Source organism: Echinops telfairi, unplaced genomic scaffold, assembly GCF_000313985.2.
Source record: "Echinops telfairi isolate 266 unplaced genomic scaffold, ASM31398v2 ScPeMD7_7468;HRSCAF=8506_0, whole genome shotgun sequence".
Classification (NCBI taxonomy): Eukaryota; Metazoa; Chordata; class Mammalia; order Afrosoricida; family Tenrecidae; genus Echinops; species Echinops telfairi.
In genome coordinates, this window is record NW_022111369.1 from 19,656,624 (window position 1) to 19,680,222 (window position 23,599).

At 37.3% G+C, this 23,599-nt stretch overlaps 1 protein-coding gene across 1 annotated transcript in view; it reads left to right on the forward strand.

Moving 5' to 3' along the window:
* Positions 1-23,599, forward strand: part of STPG2 (sperm tail PG-rich repeat containing 2) — a 583,185-nt gene that overhangs the window by 299,697 nt on the left and 259,889 nt on the right. Inside the window, exon 12 of the mRNA XM_045284289.1 lies at positions 22,916-23,031. Coding sequence (XP_045140224.1) covers positions 22,916-23,031 — 116 coding nt within the window. The remainder of the gene's footprint in view (positions 1-22,915; positions 23,032-23,599) is intronic.

Below are 23,599 nucleotides of genomic sequence, written 5' to 3' on the forward strand. Positions count from 1 at the left end.
ATTCCTTGGGTGAAAGATGAGTGTGTGTGAGCCTGTGAAAAGTTGTAGTCTCTGAAACCATATATAGGGTTGATATGCATCAGATTTGGTAAAATCATAATTAATTTTTCCCCAGAAATGATCTCTTTTGTTTTAAGGTCATGTTGTAGTTATATGGTATTGTAGGAGACATGCTATAAGTGCGGGGCTTGAAAAAGAGAAATTTATTTTCTTTTCATTAAGGAAGCTAGAAGGCTGAATTCAGGGGCTGGCTTCAGAGGTGGCCCACTCTCTCTGCCAATGGTCTCTGTCTCCTTAGAGCGTCTGCTCCTTGTTTGTTTGCCAGTCTTAGTGTATGGCATCAATCGTCCCTGATTTCTGGTTTTCTCTCTGTGTTTAATCTGTCGGAGTTATATCTCAAGGATGATTGGCCTACGTTTAAATGAGATTACATCCACAAGTATAAGGGTTAGGGTTTGCAGCACCTAATTTGAGGGGATACAATTCAACCCATAGCGGGTCAGATACTAAAATTTATTTTGCTCTCTGTTTTTCATGGATTTTGTTCTCACATGCTATCTGAACCCTGGTGTCTACAGATATTGAAAAAGGAAAGAAAAACGAAGTAGTTATCGATTTTAGGTTGTCTTTGTCGTTCCACTGGTGGTATTGTTCTCTATTGTTCTCTCTTTATATGAGAGTTCTGACTTGCAACTCTTACGGTTGGTTTGCTGAGGCAGGCCTGTGTTGCTTAGCTGGCTTTGCTCTAGGATGATGAGTAGAACGGTTGACATTCTTCCCACTAGAGCAACTCATGCTCACATCCATATTTGCTTTTCTCTTAATAGCCAGTGTGAAACACAGTAGGAGGTGATGTAAAAATATTGCATCCTAAACAGCTTAGAAAGCTAACGGCAAAGCTAAACAAACAAGGACAGCGATAACACATGTGTGTGTCAGCACCGCATTCTAGGGTGCATACATATTTCTATACTGTGTGTTTAAAGAAGCACTTTAAGATAGCACTGCAAAACCAACATTCACTCAAATCTATTTTGATTAAAAAGTGTAACTCTCAGAAACTATGACAATAAGAACTTCCTTGACTTGATAATGATCATATACTTAAAACCTACAGTGAATATTATTCTTGAGGTATTCTTATAGATTTTCTTTAAAAGAAAAGGAGGAAGACAAGAAGGGTCATTCTATATTGACTTAACAAACTATATGGTTCATACCCATAGCCAAGGATAGAAAAACACAGACACAGTAGAAGAGTTGTTAGAAAAGGGATAAAATCTCATTATTCACAGTTATAATATATCCCAAGAAAAAAGAATGTAGTAGAACTAGTAAGACCCAGCACTAATTAGATGACTGAATAAGAATGACTTAAAAATCCATATAATTTCTCTGTAGCAGCAATAGTAATATACAGAAAGTAATAAGAAACATATCGTGCTGGCAGGAGAGACAAATAAGTCCTAAGAACTGAGTGAGAAGAAAAGAGTTTCCCTGGAAGAGGCTGTTTAAATTTAATAGTGAGTGTAGACAGTGACCTGAAACTCCCCCAAGCATTTAATGAGATGACTTTATGAAATAATTGTGTAAAATTTCCCTATATTAGTCTATACATGTAATACAATCCTCCTAAAGGAAAGTCTATAAAGTGATTATAAGAAAATAGTGAATACAATTGAAAGCTAAAATGTGAAGGCAGACTTATTTAATTAAAAATATCAGATGTAAAAACTACAGGACAAGAAAAGGCTGAGCTTGATTATATATATATAAACTCAAAGCACTTAAGTATCAGTTAAACATTGGCTACCTTCAGCAAAGTTAAGTAGATGACAGAAGGAAGAAGAAAATTCAATGTGTAAAATCATGTATTCCAATCTGGACTAGACAACGAGTTTGTGAACTCAAAGAGGTCAAACAGGAAACCCAGAGGGAAATGGAGAGAGCATATGACATTATTTTATATTCTCTATTGATCAGAGTTTACTTTATTTTTCCACATAGAAATCCATGCTATTCCCTAGACACTTATGTTTTTTTTCTTCTTAAAAGCTTATCTATTTGTACCTTGCTCCTATTAGATCATAAAAATAGATGTTGATGTTTCTCAATATCAGGGAATAACAGTTACTCTCAGTGATTCCTTCAGGAAATTAAGATGCAAACACATAGGATGCTGACTTCAGTGATGAAGTTCTGTAAAGAGACTCATTGGAGTTACAATTATTAAGTCATTTCTAAGGAAGGGATAAATGCGTTTTATAAAACAAATTGGCATGGAAAATAATGTACTATCAGGTCTCATCTCAGTGTAGAACTCACTATTTCCCCTCAAGGCTTAAACAAATATTACATGAGTGGGGGCTCTTGTACAATGTTATGTTTTGAAATGGATTTCATTAATGGTTTCTAGTGATAATTTATTTTTCTCTTTATGCCCAAGTCTCTTCTCATAGTAATAATGGATAGCTTATTTGCATATAAATAGATTTCAGTATTTGTTGAAGCAAAGACCAAATATGCTCCCCCTGCCTTTGTTAAACATATAAATAAATAAATGAGAGTAGGATATTGTAATAATTAGCAACTGGAATTTACAACATTTTTCTTTATAAAGAAATCTTACAGTCAACTTCCTTTTTAAGTTTTTTATGCTTATACTTCATTTTAAAGGTATCCAATTTCATTAAAGTAAGAGATGAGTAAATTTTGAGGAATATCTGTAAAGTTTCTCAGTGTTGTTGTTTTCAGTGGTATTAAAAAAAGACAAACTGCCGTTGAGTTGATTATGACTCGTAGTGACTCCAAAGGAGAATCGCCAAGGTTAAAAAAAAAAGAAAAATCTTGTTAGTGTTTATTAGACCTGTTTACTCTATGACCCATTGGGTGCTGTCTCCTAATTAGTTTTTACTCTCTCTGATACGGCATCATAATGTAGGAAAAGGAAATTCTGTTTCTCTGAATGTATCACTTAATCTTTTATTTTTAAATATGTATGTCATAGGTGTATGATATAGACTTTGTTGCTTTTGGTTAAAAGTGTGCAAATGTTAGTCATTCAGCTGTCAGTGGTTAAAAGTACCCAAACTTTATGTTAAAAAAAATAACATACTTTCTTCCTATGGACATTTTGTAAGAAGGCTTTTTAAGCTTGGCTCTATATTAACTAAAATCAGTTTTTGGTGAAAGAATTCACTCAATTTATCATTTGCTTGTTGACTCACAGTGTTTGAAACAGGATATATTCCTGTATTATTGTACTGATTATAAAGGGGAGGCATTATCTTAGGGCACTCAATGTGTGCGCTCAAGCCCAATAAAGGGAGAGACTCCCTGTGTGTAGAGACCGCAAAGACCCTGAGCTGTAACCAATCTGAGAGACACTGTTTTATTGTATTTGGGGGCTTACAGATAGGGAAAACCAGCATTGCTTCTTCCAGCTGGCAGCAGGGCTGGTCAGGAAAGTTTCTGCTGAGGGGCACCATTCTGGGGCTGAAAAATCATTAACATCAGGATGATAACATACCAAAGCTCAGGTAACAGGGAGGGAGTCAGAAGCATTCACAATCCTGCTGGTTCTGCGAAGACCCCCTGGCCATCTGTGTGTTGTGTGCAGGGAGCAGTGGGGGAATATAATACATGTGGGCCCCTGGGGACCCTGGGAATGCCTGCTTGCTGCAGAGGCCTTGTTTGGAGCCTTAACTCTTGTCTCTGCACTCAGTATCTGTAAATAATCCATTCAGAAGATTAAATAACAGATATTTTCCAGTAGATATGATGTAATGTGTGTGGTACTAATGGTGAGTGCCCAATGGTACATTGGCAGTTTGAACACACCCAGAGGCACCTTGGAAGACAGGGCCGGTGATCTGCTTCCAGAAGATCAGAGCCCCTGGAAGCCCCATGGAAGAGTTTCATTCTGCTTATATAGGGTTGCCATGAGCGGGATTCCTCTCTGACAACCAAGGCAGCACGATACCAATTAAGGTTCTCTCTGACCAGCAGAGGTAACTCATCGTAAAGTGAGTAATGAGTTCACTTTCCAAAAGAGAGAGCAAACCCTGCTAATTTGTTTAGGCAATTGCATGCTGCTTGATTTCTGTTACTTGCAGAAATAACACATTCATCTTTTATTAGATATTCGTGTCTATGTGAGAAAGACTTTTTTCTTTGGGATTCAAAAATTGTTTCCAAACATGAAGTTAAAAATGTGATCCTGAAAAAAGTGGTAAAATGTTTCTATTTAAATTGATTTATTTTTGAATACTAAACAGATGCACTCTACCAGTTTAAAAATTAAAAAAAAAAAAAGGACGAGAGAGAAAATTTCTTCTCAGAACATGATGCATTATGTTCTGCCACAGAGAGGCAGCCTTCACCAAAAGATGGCATTTAGGGCTATTTGAATTCTTGGAAAATATATAACCCTAGTTTTTGTTTGCTTTTTTTGTTGGTTGGTTGGTTATGACATTAGTAACAATGCTATTATAAACTAGCAGTGTGTGTTAGCCTTGAGAACTAGCAGTGTGTTAATAAGGGGATTTAAGGACAATTTGTTCCTTAGAATGGAGATGTTCCTGGGAGACAGCTCGAGGTTTCTAGTCTTTCCACGCCCCAGTTGTGGTCCTGCTCCCAAGAAAGATTTCAGGCGAGGAACAAGCTTCATACCAGAGTCAGAGAAAAGGGTTGAAGAGAAAGGGTGAGTTTATTGAAGCAGGATACTTTGGAAAAGAAGTCCAAAGGGCCCTTAGGTAGTCTACAAGGCTCCGTTAGAATACAGAACTGGATCTTTTATTCTGCTAATAGAGCCACCATAGACTGGCTCTTTCTAGGCTTCTGTGTCATCCCTGCGCCTCCGACTTTATACTGTGTCCTTGTCTCCAGACTCAAACCCCAAGAGTCTATTCAGAACATCCTGTCTTTCTCCATCCAGCCTTTTCACCATCTCTGGTCTCTTCCATTGATGAGGGGATGTGGCTTCTCTGTCCTTCTACCTTCCATTGTGCTGGAGAAGAATGTAGAGAAAGCAGTCTCCCCGTCTCCTTTCTGTTACAATTCCTGCCATCATTCACTCTTCCCCGTTGCCAGCCTCTGTCTAGCTAGAGGTAACTTTTTTTTCTTTTACTGTATTCATGCTTATTGTAACTTTTATCATGTGTATCAAGTCAAAATTATATCTATTTTTGGTGTGATAATGATGCAAAAATTCAGTGACAAAACCATTAACCTGATCAAATAGATATTGATTTATTTCATCTCCTTATCCAATTTACCTTATAGGGAAACATCAGGTTCAGGTAAAATCTAACATTACCATTTAACATTAGCCTATCTTTGTTTTGCCAAATTCCATTTGATGATGTTCTCCTTAGACCTCAAACTCATTGTCAGCTAGTCCATTCCAACTCACAGCACCCTCTACGGAGGATGCAACTGGTCCTCTGTGAGTTTCTGAGACGATAACTGTTTAGAGGAGTAGAAAGCCAGCCACGTGTTTCTCCCACAACGTGGCTGGTGGTTTTGATCTGCTAACCTTGTAGTGAGCAGCCCAACATATAATCCACTAATGCCTCCAGGGCTCCTTTTCAATGGTTGTACCCCAAAACAAAACAAACTCACTCTCAGCCAGTCAATGCGGATGCCTAGTGACATCTTATGGGTTTCCCAGACTGTAAGTATTTACAGGAGTAGAAAGCCCAAAGTGAACTTGTTTCAGCAGGGGTTCCAGACTAAGAACAGACTACAAAGAAGGAATAGGCTGTCTATTTCTGAGGAATTAACCACTGAAAACCGTATAGCACTGAAATATTGCCAGATACTGGAAACTTCATGAATCGAAGCAGGAATGTTTTCAGATGTAGTGACAGAAAAGTTAGCCACTCAGGTCAAAAGGCACTCAAAATATGATGGAGCTAGAGCTCAAGTAGAGTCGACCATAATGACTTGAATGGAGTACAGTCTGTAGGAGTAAAGCCTTCAGGGCCTTCATTTGCTGAAGAGACAAGACTCAGCATGAGAAGAAACAGCTACAAACAAGTAACAATTGGAATGTGGAATGTAAATGTATAGATATAGGAACATTTGAAGGTTTGAACATGAGATGGAATGAGTAAACATTGATATTTTAGATGTTTGTGAGCTGAAATGGACTGGTATTGGCCATTTTGAACCAGAAAATCATATGGTTTACTATGTTGACAATGACAGATTCAGGAGGACTGGCATGGCATTCATCTTCAAAAAGGACATTTCAAGATTGGTCTTAAAGTCAGTTCTGTCAGTAAAAGGGTATTTTCTATCTTAGTACAAGGAAACCCAGTCAGTACAACTATTATTCAAATGTATGCACCACCACTATATCTAGTGATGTAGAAATTGAAGAATTCTACCAGCATCGCCTGTCTGAATTGGTTAAATATTCAAAGTTCATTGATAATTATTGGTAATTGGATTGTAATGTTTGAAAACAAAGAGGAAGGAACGGTAGTTAGAAAATATGGTCTTAGTGAAGGACTTTTTAAGACAAACGACATCTTCATCGTACATATCTTTTTGCTACACCACAAAGGTGACTACATGTGTGGACTTCTCCCAATTCAATGCACAGAAGTCAAAATGACTACATCTGTGGGAAGAGACAATGAAAAAGTTCAATATCAGCAACTGAGACCAGGCCAGAGGGTGCCTGTGGAATATGCCATCACTTGCTCCTATCTAAATTCAGGTTGAAGCTGAATAAAATTAAAACAAGTCCCCAGAACCAACATGCAACCTTAAAGAGATCCCACTTGAATTTTATGCACTGAACACCACATGATAGGAGACCTGATGAACTGTGGGATAACACCAAGAGAATCGTACATGAGGAAAGCAGAAGGTTATTAGAAAGACGGGAAATAACAAAACATCAAACTGGAAGTCAGAAGACACTCTGAAAATTGCCCCTAATAGTAATAGAGTTGCTAAAGCAAATGGGAAAAAAAAAGATTCCCGCCCCCCTCCCCTTTCCCTGAAAAACAAAAAGATTAAAACAAAGTGCATAACAGAAAATTCCAAAGGGCATCTTGAGAGGACAACGCGAACGACTAGAACGACATGTGCAAAGACCCAGAGTTCGGAAACCGAAAGAGGAACACACTCTGTGTAACTTAAACTGAAAGAAGTGAAGAAAACAGTTCAAGTCTCGAGTGGAAATATTGAAAGGTTCTGTGGGAAAACTATTGCAGGAATATGATGCAGGAAGCATTACAGGAAGATGGAACAAATACACAGTCACTGTACCTGAAAGAACTTGTCAACATTCCACCATTTCAAGAGGTAACATATGAACAAAATCCAATGATACTGAAGGAAGAGGTTTAAGCAACGCTGAAAGCATTAGCTAAAATAAAGCTCCAGGAATGGATGGAATATCAATGGAAATGTTTCAACAAGCTGATGAAGCACTGGAAGCACTCACTGGTCTACATCAGGTCATTTGGAAGATAGCTATCTGGCCAACTGACTGGAAGAGATCATATTTGTACACATTCCAAAGAAAGATGACCCAAGAGAATGCTCAAATTATAGGACAACATCTTTAGTACCACATGTTGTTGAAGATCATCCAAGAACAGTTGAAGCCGTGCATTGACAGGGAGCTGCCAGCAGTTCAGGGTAGATTCAGAAGAGGACATGGAACAGGGGTTTTAATTGTTGATGTCAAATGGATTTGGGGTGAAAGAGAACACTAGAGAGATGTTAGCTTGTGTTTTATTGACTCTGCATTGGCATTCGACTTAGCTATAGATAGCTGTAAGAGTGGGATTTCCAGAACACTTAAGTGTTCTCATCAAGAAACTGTCATGGTTCAAGAGACAATTATGTGGATAGAACAAGGTGTGTTATTCTGGGTAAACTGGGGAAACAAATCTACAGAAACTCATACGTATAAGAGAGAGCTTTATATAGAGTAAGTGTACATTAAGAAAGCATCCCAACCCAGTGCTGCCCAAGCACATAAGTCCATTAGTCCATATGTCCGACACCAATCTACAAAGTCCTCCCCCATCTCACAAAACACACACAATGATGCTGACTTCAGGAGGAAAGCCGAATCAGTGAGCATGTGAGCATCTCAGCACTGGCAGGGATCTCCACATGGCTGCCCAGCACCCAGGGCCTCATCGGGGTAGGTCCATGTGGCTTCTCCTCAGGGATGGCTTTCAGGAAGTGAGCCTTTCCACCTGAAGCAAGGAACTGGTTAAGGCAGCTGCACCCTGGTGCAACCATCAGAAAGTGAGAGACCCGAGAACTAGAAAGGTGAGGTTCACTGATCCATTTATCTCTCCACCCTTCAATTACTCCCACATGTGTTTATCGGCCAGGTTGGCGCAATCAACCTTAACTATCTCACAAGGGAATACTGAATGGTTTAGTGCCAGGAAAGATGTTCACCAGGGTTGTATAATGGGATCATACTTATTCCTTCTGAATGTTGAGCATATAATCAGAGAACAATGTGGAATCAGGTTTGGAAGAAAGTTTATCAACAACCTGAGAAATGCAGTTGACACAATCTTGCTTCTTGAAAGTGAAGAAGACTTGAAACATTGGTGGGTGTAGATAAAGGATTCAGCCTTCAATATAGATTGCAGCTCACTGTAATGGAAACCAAAATCCTCACAACTGGACCAGTAGATGACATCATAATAAATGGGGAAAAGTTTGAATTTATCAAGGATTTCATTTTGCTTGGATATACAATTAATGCTCATCGAAGCAGCAGTTAAGATAAAAGGATGCAGCACATTAGGTAACTCTACTTCCTAAAACCCTTTAAAAGTATTTAAATGCAAGGATTTTACCAAGTGATGGTCTTTCAATTGCCTTATATGCATGTGAAAGTTGGAGATTGTATAAGGGAGAAATGAAGAAGAGTAGATGTATTTGAATTATGATGCTGGCAAAGAAAACTGAAAACACCTTAGACTGCCAAAAGAACCAACAAGTCTGTCTTGGAAGAAGTCCAGTCAGAATGCTCTTTAGAGACAAGGATGGTGAGACTTTATGTCATATACTTTTATCAAGAGAAGACATCGTGCTTGATAAAGGAGAAGGGTAGGGAAAAAGAAGAAGGCCCTTGGCAAGATGTATTGACACAGTGCTTGTTGCCATGATGGGATTACATGTAAAAATCATATTGAGGATCGTGCAGGACCAGGGACTGTTTTGTTCTACTCTACATCAGGTTGCTATGAGCCTAAACCGGCTGGACAGTGCCAGCCTGTAGTAGCAGCAACAACATGGGTAATATATTGAATAATTGAGGAAGCAGCAAAAGAAAATAGACTGAATCTATAGAGTCACTGTATCCAACAGGATAGGTTTGACATTCAGTCATTTCAAGAGATAGTATATAATGCAAAATAGGTGATTGTGAAGGAATAATCCCAAGCTGCACTACAGATATTAGAGAAAAAGGAGGCTCCGGGAGTTGATGAAATACAGACTGATTCAATAATCTGTTGCCACATTGGAACCACTTACTTGTCCATGTGAAGAAATTTGGAAGACCTCCACGTTGACAAATGATTGGAAAATATCTATATTTGTGTCCATTCCAAAATTATCAAAAATATCATTAATATTACAGGCAAGTAAAGTACTGCTGGAGATAATTTTAACATGGGTTCAAAAGTACATCAAGAGGGCACACCAAAAATTCAAGCAGAATTCAGAAGTTGTGGAATTAGGTATATCATTGCGGACATTTGCTAGCTTATGGCTGAAATTAGAGAATATCAGAAAGATGTTTACTTCTGTCTTAATAATTATGGAAAGGAATTCTATTGTGCATCATAAACTATCAACAACATTGCAAATAACATTGCAGATTCCAGAGCACCCTTGTGCTCCTGCAGAACCTGCACGTACACTAAAATGCAGTCGTTCAGACACAACAAGGGACTGATGCTGTGTGGTTTTAAATTAAGAAAGCTATGTGTCAGAGTTGTGTCCTTTTTATCACATTTGTTCAATTGGTATATTGAGCGAATAATCAGAGAAACTGGATTACATGAAGAAGGATGTGGCATCGGTATGGGATGAGATCTTATTAACCCTGCAGTATGAAAATAAAAAAATTCTTGCCTGCTGAAAGAGGGTGCATTAGTCTGGGTTGACTAGAGACACGAATTCTCTGGTCTATATAGGAAAGTGCTTTATATAAAGGAGTAATTGTATATTAAGAGAACATCCCAGCCCAGTCCAGTCCAAGTCCATAAGTCCGGTATTAGCCCATATATCTGAGACCCCAGCCTATAAATTTCTCTTCCGATTCACGCAACACATGCAATGACACTGAATGCAGGAAGATCACAGGACAGTGGGTGGAAAGTCTTGTGGATCCAGTGGTGGTGGAAGCATCTCAGCACTGGCGTGGGTCTCCACATGGCTTCTCAGCTTCAAGGCTCTGGTTCCATCAGGCATGTGGCTTGTCCACAGGAATGTCTACCAGGGAGTGTTTGTGTGTCCCGCCAGTGAGCTATTTATCTCCTTAGTGCCTCCAAATGAAGCCATCAAGTTATGACCTGATTGACAGGTTAAACTCCACCCCTTCACTCTTAATAGTCTCAAATTGATAACAGATTATGTAACTACCACAGAGAGGATGACGTGTAGCACTTGTTTGTGAAAATTAAAGACTACAGCTTTTCAGTATGGTTTGCAAATCAAGGTAAAATAAATCTAAATTCTCAATACTGGATCTGTTGACAAAATCATGATAAGTGGAGAAAAGGATGAAAATGTCAAGAGTTTCATTGTCCTTGAATCCACAATCAATGTTGCTGGAAGCTTCAGTCAAGAAATTAAACAACATATTGCATTAAGTAAATCTGATGCCTGAGAGCTCTTTTAAGTGAAGATAACACTAAGAGGACTAAGGTCTTCCTGCCCCAAGTGGTGATACTTTCATATGCATGTGCTGGTTGGACAATGACTAAGAACGTCCACAGAAGAATTAATTGATGCATTTGAATTATGGTGTTGGTGAAATCTATTCAAAGAACCATTCGCTGCCAGAAAAACAAACAAATCTGCATTGGAAGAAGTGTAGCCAGAATAATTCTTGGCAGCAGGATGGTGAACCTTCCTCTCATATATTTTGGAAATGTTATCAGGAGAGATCAGTCACTGGAAAAAGGACATCATGCTTGGTGAAGTGGACGGGCAGTAAGAGAGAGGGACACCCTTGGCAAGAGGGATTGACACGGTAGCTTCAATAATAGGTTCAAACATTTGTGAATAGGTGTTGGATTGGTCAATTTTTCATTTTGTTGTCCATAACATTGTTATGAGTCAGAATTGTTTTGATGACAACTAACAACTGCAACATAGGCAAAATATTGAATGATGCAGCATCTTCAAGAGAAGATGGGACAAGTAATCACGGAACCAAAAAACTGGTAATATTCAACCATTTCAAAGAGGTAGTGTATGACCAAGAGCTGATGGTATTGAAAAAAGAAATCCAAGTTGTACTGAAGGTAACAAACAAGCAAGAATACAGGAATTGACAGAAAGCTGATTAAAATATTTCAACTAAACACTCACTAGTCAATGCCAAGAATTTGGAAAATGGGTACCTGGCCAACTGACTGGAAGAGATCCACCTCTTTCACCCTCAAAAGAAAGGTAACCCAACAGAATGTGGAAATTATTGAACAATATTATTAATATCACATGCAAGTAAATCCTGAATATAAATTAAAAATAACTGCAGCAGACAGAGTGTGGAGACTTTGTGTTGCATACTTTGTGTATGTAATCAGTAGGGACCAGCCTCTCAAGAAGGACATCAGAGTGAAAGAGGTGCAAACCCTCAATGAGATGGATTGGCACAGTGTGTGCAACAAGTATAACAATTGCGAGATGGTGGAGGCCTGGGCGGTGTTTCATCTTGTGATGCATAGAGTCACTATGAGTCAGAATTGACTAGATGCGACTTCACAAAAACAATAAGAGTAAATTAGCTTGGATTTAAAGCAAACAAGAAAATGACTAAATTTTGTATTTAAATTGTAACTACTTGCCGTTTCTTGTTCAAAACTTTTACTCTTCTAAACATGGATTTTAATATGCTACTAAGTACATTTATTTGAGTAAGTTAGCTAGGATAAAACTAGATTCAAAGAACTTGAAGTTTACTAAAAGAATTCACATGATCTATATACTAATAAACCAATTAAGCTGATATTAATATTTCATTGACAATGAATAAATTCTGAATCATAAAACTTACAGGTACTACATAAACACAAGTAAGTGTTCTGGAATTCCCATTCTAAAGAATGTAATCCGTACTTGTTTATGACTTTTCATTTAAATGCCTTTGTATAGTCAATAGAACACAGGTAAACTGCTTTCTGGCATTGTCTGATTTTAGTGAAGGTATGTCTGGCGCCATCAATCACAGACCTGTTCCTCAGCCTCTTTTGGATCTAGCTTGGATTTCTGGCAGCGTTGTGTCAGTGTATTGTTGCAGTTGTTTCTGAATTGTCTGCAACAAAATATAATTTGCATTGATATAAATGTTATTGTTTGATAATTTCTGAATTCTTTTGGAATTTTTGAATTCTAATTTTTTTGGAATGACCCAAATATGGTCTCTTCCAGTCAATCGGCTAGGTAGTTGTCTTCCAAATTTTTTGGCATAGATGAGTGAGTCCAATATTTCATCAGCTTGTTGAAACATTTCCATTGGTGTTTCATTAATTACAGTTTTTTCACTAACAGCTTCTGTGCAGACTTCTTATTTGAATACAGTTGATTCTTGATCATATGCTACATTTTGAAATAATTGAAGGTTATCAATTCTTCATCTTAAAATGGCTCCACCTTTCCCTTCCAACTTTTCTGATGTTTCGCTCATTATTCAATAGTTTACCCATAGTATCCTTCACTGTTGCTGCTAGAGGCTTGATTTTTCTTCTTCTTCAAATTGTTCAGTGTGAAATATGCTGCGTGTTCTTCATTGTTGGCTCTCTAACCCAAGACCTTTGCACTTTTCATGATAGCATGTTACTTTGTCTGCAGCTGCCTTTTGAAATTTTCTGTTCAGTTATTTTGCTTCATTATTTTTTCCATTCACTTTAGCTAGCTTATGTTGAATAGCAAGTTTCAGGGTGGCACAGGACAGGACATTGCTTAGTTCTGTTGTACACAGGGTTGCTATGAGTTGGGGCTGGCTGGACACCACCTACCAACAACATACTCAAGATTGTATTTTGGCTCTGGTGGACTTGATTTAATTTTCTTCATATGTAACTTGAACTTATGTATAAACAATTGATGGTCTGTTCCACAATCAGCCCTTGGGCTCATCTTGGCTAATGATATCCAGCTTACGGTATACATCATCAAAAACAACATTTCAAGATCAATATTGAAGTGCAATACTGTATGTTAAAGGAAAATATCTAAAAGCATACAAGGAAATCCAGTCAATATAAGTAGTATTTAAATATATTCAACAACCACTAGAGCTACCGATGAAGAAATTGAAAATTTCTACCAGCTTCTTCCATCTGAAACTGATAAAAAATGTAATCGAGATGAAGTGATCATTATTGGTGATTGGAATGCAACAGATTGAAAGAAAGAGGAAGGAACAGTGGTTAGAAAACCTGGACTTGGTGATAGAAATGAAGCTGGAGATGAGATGATAGAATTTTACAAGACCAATAGCTTCTTCATCACAAATATCATTTTTGTTCTTTGGTATAGCAGTTCCTACTTCAGCTCTAATTGAATGTTAACATAATAATGGTCATTGAAGAGAGGTTTGATACTTATTCTATTATTTTTCCTAAATACTTTTCTTAGAAATCTGGTTTTAGATGAAAAACTATGCAATATGAAAAGCAACGTTAAGTCACGAGAGGAAACTTTACAACTAGTACTTCAGGCCCATTCTTGGATACCTATCTGCTTCTGTAAAGATGATAGCCAAATAAACTTCATGAAGTTCAACTCTACTTTGTAACTCCTGGTGAAGCAACTCAATGACAATGGTATTTTGTTAAGGGACCACCCTGGAAAGCAATTTCATGTGTTATTACTTGAGAACTTTTTTATGCATTAGTCAAAATATTTATGTGATACATATTTATATATTACCTCTCTGAAAGTGATTTTAGGTGAAAGTGATTAATCTTCCTTTTGTTTGATTCTTATCATTCATACAGATAGTGTACTATGCTTACATTTGTAGCACTGGGAAATTCATTCAAATTTGTACAATGTGGTTATGTTATCAGAGAGTGAAAATATCTTTTTATAGCTGTAGTTCAAAGTCTTCATTTGACAGGGCTGGTGGATGCACAGTTTGATAAGTATGTGCTTAGAGGTATATAGATAAACAGACACTGGTGTCCGAAGAGATAGCTCAATCAAGTCAAACCCATGTGATTCTGTTTTTATGTGTCATAATAGTGACAGCCTCAGAGCTTAATCAACGGTGGGAACACATATTTTAACAGGTGCATGACTTATTGAGACTCCAATAAATAGGTTCCACACTCTAGTTGAGTTGGAGTGCACTGTAACAGTTAATTTCTTAGGAAATACATTGGCAATATTTCCTAGATACCGTACAGAAATTTTAGTATGTCATACTTAAATATTTGAAGTCAGATTTACAAAATCATGCAATACATACTTTGTAACTGCATATAGATGTTAAAGAGATGGTAAACCATACATGGACATTTTGGTTAAAAGTTTATGCAGCATTGTGACTCTGTCTGTTTTCTCAATCATCTATAATCTCAGTTTAATCGACTATGCAATCCTGTGGTCATAATTTGAAGTGCCTTTTAAATCAAATTGAGTCTTAGAAGCAGTGAAGGGCATTAAAACATAAATATGGTGGTGACATTGATGATAATACTTCCATGTGGACTAATCTGTTGCCTTTACTACTCCTTCATTTGTAAAACTGAGAGATAAAATGAGTGTTAGAAAATGTGTTTCCTAAAAACCTCAACTCTCTAAATGGCCATTGGAAACTATGCAGCACATTTCAATGAACAATTTCCTAAATGCTTTTTATTTCCTAAAGTTATGCTCATATATCAGATATTTAATTTTCTGTAGATTTCTATCACTTTTGCATGAAAAGAGGACCCAGCATTCATAACCAAAATTACTACATAACTCATAAATTTTAGCTCACTATGAAGACAACCTTTTTTTTACAGGATACGCTAAGCAGTTATTTCCAAGTCTACTGTAATATACCAAAATGGCCACATCAAAGGGCCAGATACATAGTTTTATTTTAAATTACCCATTGTTCCTGTTCTCTTCCAGTTTTGCCCTGTAGCATTGGCTGACATTTCCTAGGGAGCAAGTTGGCATGGGGCTGGGAAATAGGTAATTATAAGAATCACCTGCTTTTGAATTTCCCATTACACACTAGCTATGATCCAGGCAGACTTCCGTAGGTGTTTGCTTTGGAATGAGAAATTTTCTTCTTCCATGACCTATGATTAAAATGTGGCATTTTGGTAAATAAGTAGAAGATAGTTTCTGCATAATCCAGCTGTGAGTCGAAACTGGTGAAGCAATGTAAGTCTTTGACCTGTATCATATAAGCAGTAGCCAAGTAATTGAAAATATATTTTAAGATAAAAGTGTCATAAACCTTTTAAAATGTTTTTAATGCTCTGTAGCTTGAAGCGGAATAAGTAATAGGATGCAGCAAGATGCATATTAAGAGGAACTTTGCTTCACTTAATGTTCCTCAAAGGAATGCCAATAAAAGGAAATTCACTACAACTATAGTTGAATAATCTCTTCTCTCTTAATGAGTTATAACTGTGAATGTAAATATTTATCAGTGTCTGTAAAATGATAGTAATGGCAAAAATAGAATGTATTTCTTCATTATTTAAAAGGAAGCTTACTATTACAAGAAGGTTTGTATAATAATAAGCCTTACCTGTTGCATTAACTTTTATAAATCTTTTTTTTATTAAAGTTGTGGTTTTCGATTGGGCTGACTCTGTAATCATGCACCCAGTCCTAATGTTAGTCTGTACTCTTGTCTGGATTTTGCAGTAACTGACACATTTTCCTATGAATAGTTTAGTGTTAACTATAATTAATTAGAATAAAATAATAAATGGATTAATATGAGCACAACCTAATGAGTGTAATAAGCATCACTGAATTGGATACCTAAAAATGGCTAAAGTGTTAAATTTTGTTAAATTATTTAAATTGGGGACATGTTTCTTACTTTGTAGGAACTAAAGATTACATGAATACAAAAAATATATATCTAGAGAAATATATGCATGAATTATTTCTCCTTAATGTAAGTAAGTATGAATTATATCTATATTACCACAAAGTGAATATACTATTATTGGATAAAAAATTATCCAAACCTTGTATAGGATTTCAGTAGCTATAAACCTTTGCAGGGACAGACAACCTCACTTTCTGCCGAGAAGCAGTGGGTTAGTTTGAAAACCAACCTTATGGCATTCACCCCTTAGTGCTACAAGTACACGGCTCTCACTGTACAATATGAGGGTTTTACTTCAGATCTTTACTTCTCACTTGGAATATCAAAATGCATTAGCTTCCCACAAAGGCTTTATAACTTTGGATATCTACATTTGTTGTTTAATTAATATTAAATTGATTGGCAAAGATTATATGTAAATTTTCAGTAGAAAGTTAAAATTTTCTATTGTAATGAAAGCTAAATCATTAAAAATATTTCATACTGAAGTGATATAGTAACAAATAGATTTTAAAACCTCATCAGAAACTATTTTTTATTAAATTATCTTTATTTCCACCTTAGAAGATAGAAAAAAAGTTTTGTATATAGACCAGGAATATTCCCGAGCCTTCATTACTACTGTAAGTGTATAATCTATTGCTGTCTATATTTCTTTTTTTTCATTAAAAGATCATTTTATTGGGGACTCTTACAACTCTTGTTATAATCCATACATTGATTGCATCAGTCATGTTTGTACATATGTTGCCTTCATTTATTTCTAGACATTTACTTTCTATTGAGCCCTTGGTATCAGCTCCTCATTTTTCCCTCCCCACCCCCTCATACTCCCTTGATAGATTATAAATTATTATTATTTTCATCTCTTGTACCTGCTGCTGTTTCTCTTCCCCCATGTTTTCTGTTGTTCTTCCCACTGGAGAGGGTGTGTGGTTATGTGTCGATCATATAAGATTGGTTCCCCCTTTCTCTCTTTCTCTCCCCCCCTTCTCTCTACCCTTCTGGCATCACTATTCCCATTCCTGTTCCTGGAGTCAGTGTGTCGTGAGCCCTCATCTCTTTTCTTTATCTGTGTATATCCTGCGGTCTAGTCTGAATTGAGAAGCAGCACTGGGGTCATGATAGTGGGGGGTGAGCAAGTCTGAAGGAACCTGAGAAAGACTGAGAAACTGTTTTTCAAATAATTATTTTGAATTTTTTGTTACAAGGAAGAAGGCAGAAGTATTACTGTGTATTTTACTAAAACCTTTATACTTACTCTAGTATTTCCTTATTTATTGTCAATTTTTATGTCTGTTTAATGCCTTCCCCCCACACTTCCATAATGGCATCCTGGTTCTGAGAACGGCTGCGATCCACAGCAGATTGGAACCAGCAGCAGCTCCTTGGGAGGAAAGCGTGGTTTTGGATGCCAGGGAATGGTTATGGTCTCAGAAACACACCGGGCAGCTCTATCCTGTCCTACAGGGTCGCTGTACATCAGGATTACTTGGTGGCAGTGCGTTTGAGGGTTCTTGAGTTTCAATTTTGAGTTTAGTTTCACTGATTCTCCATACTTCTACAATTATATAGCCTTTTTTGGTGACCATCCCAAGAAATTTTGTCACCCCTTTTGGAATAGTAAATTACCCTTGAAAATTAATGTTCTTCCTTGTGAAAATTAATGGTTGGCATGTCATACACATTCAATGAGTATTGGTTAACCTATGAATAGGAAGAATAACTCACCCTATTTTTCTCTGTGATGTTGTACTGTTGAACAAAACAAATTGCCATCGATCAAGTCCATTCTCATTCATGGAGACCCTAAAGTACAGGGTAGAACTGCCCTGTGCGTTTCCTAGACTGTACCTCTTTACCGAAGTAGAAAGCCCCATCCTTCTCCCCTGGATTGACTGGTGCTTTCAACCTGAGCATCTTGCGGATCACAACCCAACATGTAACCATGATGCCACCGGGACTGCTAGCAAGTTAATTCTGACTGCAGTAGGCAGCCTCATGTTTCTCTCGCAGAGCTGGCTGCTGGTTTCAAACCGTTGACCTTGCAGTTAGAAGCCCAAAGTATAACCACAATGTCACCAGGTCTCCTCATTGCCTTTAGGTGCTGTCAAGTTGGCTCTGACTCATAGCAACCCTATGTATAACAGAATGAAACAGAGCCTAGTACTGTCTCGGGAAGTTGTACGAGCTAGATTCTATCTCTAGACTCTCTTTTTGAATTTTCTTTTTGAATATGTACTCAATCTTTTAGCTATTAATTATTAGTTTTCTTTCTGTGCACACCTTACTTAGGGAAACCTCAGCTATTGTCTTTATGTGAGTAACTCCATTCTTTTTCTCCAGGCTCTTTTCTCCCTCTTGAGTTTCAATTCTGCATTTCAAATTGTCTTCCAGACATTTCTATTTGGATAGCCTGCTCTCTCTCTCTCTAACTCTCTCCCTGTCTCAAACATAACTGGTTAAACTTTAAATTTATGACATTCTCCAAATAGCATCCCCCCCTCCTTTAAAAAAATTTCAGTTACAGTATTGCTTTTTGTCATAACCACAATTTATATTTAAGGAGTCCTGGTGGCATAATGGTTATACGTTGGGCTGCTAAGCACAAGGTTAGCAGTTCAAAACCACCAGCTGCCCCAGGGAGGAGCTGAGCCTTTGTAGCCCCGTAAAGACGAGTACAGTCTCAGACACCTTCGAGGCAGTTCTACTCTGACGGATAGGCTGTCTATGAGGCAGTATTGACTCAATGGCAGTGAATGTTTTTTTATGTATATCCCCTTCCAATCACTAGGCATACTAAATGTCCATTTCATCTTTCAACAATGTCTGAGCTACTCTTCCTTTCCCTTACTAATACTGGCGAAATATTTATCAGAGTGACCCTGAAATTGATCTGCTTGAAGCCATTCCATATATCATCATCAGTCTTCCCCAACGAATGGAATCAGCAAGAGACAGATAGGGGCAGAGAGACTGAGAGACGGAGTCAGAGAGAAGTAGAGAAAAAGAGATTGATATATTTTAAGAATGGAGTTCATACTGTTTGGGGACTGCAAATCCAAAATTCAGGTGACAGTCTGGACAGTTTTGCGCACTAAGTTGGTAAGCCAGGAAGTGTACTGTAAGCTCAAGCAAGACATTTTTTAGCAGTGTTGAGGTGGAATTCTTATCCCTCAGGTAATTTCAGGGTTTGCTCTTAGTTTTTAAACTGATCGTGTGAGGCACACTAACCTTTTGGAGGGTAATTTGCTTTATTTAAGGCCAATCATTTAATTACTAATCACATGTGAATACCTGTATAGCAACATCTAGACAAGTGCTTGACTAAACAATGGGCACCAGAGCCCAGACAAGCTGGCACAGAACAGTAACCATCACATCCTACACAGGATTACCACAGTTTACTTTCTTTGTGAATCTTCTCTACAACCTTTAAGAGCTTCCCACCATCCATGGAAATATTTTCAGGAAAAAAATAACAGCAACAAAAGGCTTTTATTGAATAAAATGGCACTCCAACAAATAAACCAGATTAAATCTAGATCTCTTTCAGATGAAAGTGATTAAACTTCTTATTCTTGGGATTATTTTACACATTATCCCCTGGGTATTTCCATGGAATTTCGGAGTATTAGGTAATACAATTTGGAGCCCATTGACCTATACACAAAATCTTTATTTAGGATTAGGTCTGTATCCATTCAATCATTCTGTTTATAACCTCCACGTGTTTATGTAAATTCTTTGTGCTTTACATTATGTCATGCTTAGCACCAGGGAGACAATTAATTTCTTCCATGCTTCTTCATAAATTTTCATTCACATTTCCAAATGCAATACAAGCACTACCTATCTTAGTGACCATATGAATGAATGTTTAGGAAATGAAAGCACTACGTATCTTTTTTGTGTGTTGTATTTATTAAGGAATGAGTACTATTTCTTTTTATATTATTATTACTGCTGAGTTACATTGAATTACTGGGTAAACACATGTCTCTATTTTATATTGTGGCTAGATGCCCTGGAATCAGTTCCAATTGATATTGATTTTGTGCACAACGGAATGAAACACTGTCTTAAGTGTTTTGTTTTGTTTGAGCCCATTGTGGCAGTCAAGGTGACCATCCACCTCATGAAGCATCTTCCTCTTTTTCACTGTTATTCTGCTTTCCCAAGCATGAAGTCCTTTCCATAGTTCGGTCTTTCCCAATAATATATCCAAATATATGTATGATGTATATGTATATCCAATATGTGTATGATGGAGTCTCACTAGCTACACTTCCAAGGAGCATTAGGGGATACTTCCTTCAAGGCCACCTGGTTTGTTCTTCTGGAAATTTATGACACTATCAGCATTCTTTGCCAACACCATCATTTAAATGAATCAAGTCTTCTTTGGTCTTCTTTCATCATTGTCCAGCTTTCACTTGCCTGGGAGGCAATTGAAAAAAACCATGCATGGTAGGCTGCATTCTTTAGAGAAGCAAAAGCAGTGATGCTTATAGACACATAGAAAGAGAGAAATTTATCTGAAGAAAAATGGCTTACACAATTATAAAAGCAGGTAAGTACAGTCTGGTTCACATCTGTGGGTCAGGTGTTAAACTGGAGGCTTCTCCTGACCCCTGTCGCTTCAGGTGATGTTGGATCAGGAAGCAGGGAGATGAACCAGGAATCAAGAAGCACAATCAAAAGACCACAGGCTAGTAGATGCAGAGATGGGTGGATCCAAGGCCAGCAGGTCAGGCTTGCAGCTGAAAAATTTAGATGCTAGGCTGCTGATGGCCCCAGAGTCAGTAGGCATGATAGTCAACTGGTTGTTGGCTCAAGTCTAGAGAACCAGAATTTGATGTACCAGATGCAGGATATATGAACAGTACTTCCAAAAAATGGAAAAAAAGCTCTGTGGATGTGAGGGGGATAGTGCATTTGGAATTCATTCCACCCAGTCAGACTGTTAACCAAGCTTTCTATTTAGAAGTTCTGAAAAGATTGCATAACAGTATGTGACCCAAAAGGGTCTCATTTGTGGCATATGGGGGACTGGCTTTGCCACCAAGAAAATGCACCTCTCTTGTAGCCATCTCGGTGCTCCAGGTTTTGGCAAAAAAACAGCATGCCTGTCTTGCCCCATGCACCTTCCTCACCTGACCTCGCTGTGGTGCAACTTCTTTTTGTTTCTGCGAATCAAGAGGGACATGAAAGGACAGTGATTTGATGATGTAGGAGAGGTGGGAAAAATATCAGGGAGTGCTGTTAGCCATCCAAACCGCTGAGTTTGAAAAATGTTTCCAAGAATGGAATCGCAGATTTGGCAAATGTATTAAGTGTAATGGAGAGTACTTTGAAGGTAATAAGGTTGTTTTGTAAAAAACATTAAATACATAGGTTTGGAAAAAAAATCTGTTTTTTTGGGGGGGTGGGTACCCTCTTGTACACTTTGCAAGAAGCAAACAAGTTATCCACACATTCTTCTTACATAGGAAAGAGGCCATACCCCCCAGGAAACTTCCATCAGGGCTGTGACCTTAGTAGCAAGATTATATTTACCCTAATCCATTAACAATGGAGTGCTCACAGCAGACCCCATGACGCTGTCATTTACACTGTGTTAGTTCACACTGTAGAGAATTACTAGCCCTTAACTGCCAAATCACTGAGAATCCTGTCCCAGTCAAGTTAACATAATATCCAACTATCACACTATGGCTAGAGACAGGTGGACCTTAGCCATCAAAGTTATATCTTTGCTCTTTAACACTTTAAGGAAGTCTTGTGCTGTATCTTTTTGCCCAATGTTGCATGTGGTTTGTTTTTTTGACTGCTGTTTCTCTGAGCATTAATTGTGGATCCAAGCAAAATGGAATCTTTGACATTGTCAACATTTTCTCTGTCTATATTGATGCTGCCTTTTGGTCTAGTTATGAACAGTATTGTTTTCTTTGCATTGAGTTACAATCCCTACTGAAGGCTGCAGGCTTTGATTTTCATCAACAAATATTTCAAGTCTTGCTTGCTCAAAGCAAGGAGCAAGCAACGCTGTGTCATTTGCATATCCAGCTTTAATGCCTTGTTCCTCTTCATACAGCCTAGCTTCTCAGGTTATTTTTTTTAGCATAAACATTGAATAAGTATAGTTGAAGGATACAGCCCAGTTGCATACCTCCCTTGACCATGCAGTATTGCCTTTTTCTTTTTCAATGACTGCTTATAGGTTTGTGTGCTCTTTGCACATGAGCATAGGATGTGTTCAGGAATTCCTGTTCATCCAAATGTTATACATAGTTTGTCATGATTCACACAATCCAATGTATTTTCACAATTGCCAAAACCAGTAAACATCTTTCTGGTAAGCCTGATGTCAGCAATAATACTATTCATTCCAGCCCTCTTCTATTTTTTTTTTTTTTGCCCTCTTCTATTTTATACATCATTTCATTTCAAAGCCTTAAATGGAATCATTTTAAGCATTCAAATAGAATAGATACAAGATTGTTTGTTCCAAAGTTTATTCATTAAGAATAATTCATTAGGAAGCAGAAACATGTGACCAAAATCAATAGTTCTAAAGATAGTTTTATTTGTTTTTACTTTTGTTTTTCTTAGGACCTGCAACATACAATCCTACTTTAAAGAGATCTTGCTTCATACCAGCATTTGTTAAAACATCAAAGCGTTTTGAAGATTGCAAAGTGATTACTCCTGGGCCAGCAACCTATGAGGTTTGTCAATTATATTTTTTCCTTATAATTATACAATAATAGAATGATATCCAAAAAGGACTAAAAGTGCCTGTGTTAAAATCCTTTCCATAATTTTAATTCACCTCACTGACTAATCACAATCTTTTGGTTAAGGAAGGCACTTGAAGACAAATACTAGCACTTTTAGAATTATTTAGGAATAATTCCAATCAATAATTTATATGTAAATAACCTCTACAACATGGATGATTTCTCTAAATCACTGCTATAAACTTTACTAGTGAACACGCATAAATTTGAAATCTCCAAGTATCAATTGCAATTATGAATGCTTTCTCAGTCCTAGAAGAAAGTCTTGTGGATCAATTCAAATAAATTATTGATTTTTTATTTTTTGATAAGGCTTGAATGCTATAGTTTAGATGTATGATGAATAAAGATCTGTTTTAAGTTGTAGATCTTTTGATAGTAAGAATAAAGTAAATATATCTTCCGGATTTTAGAAAGTGTGTTCACAATAGGCCTCAGTGACCCTTTTGAGATTGAAGATAAAATAGGTACCTCATTCCCACCTACACTAATTATT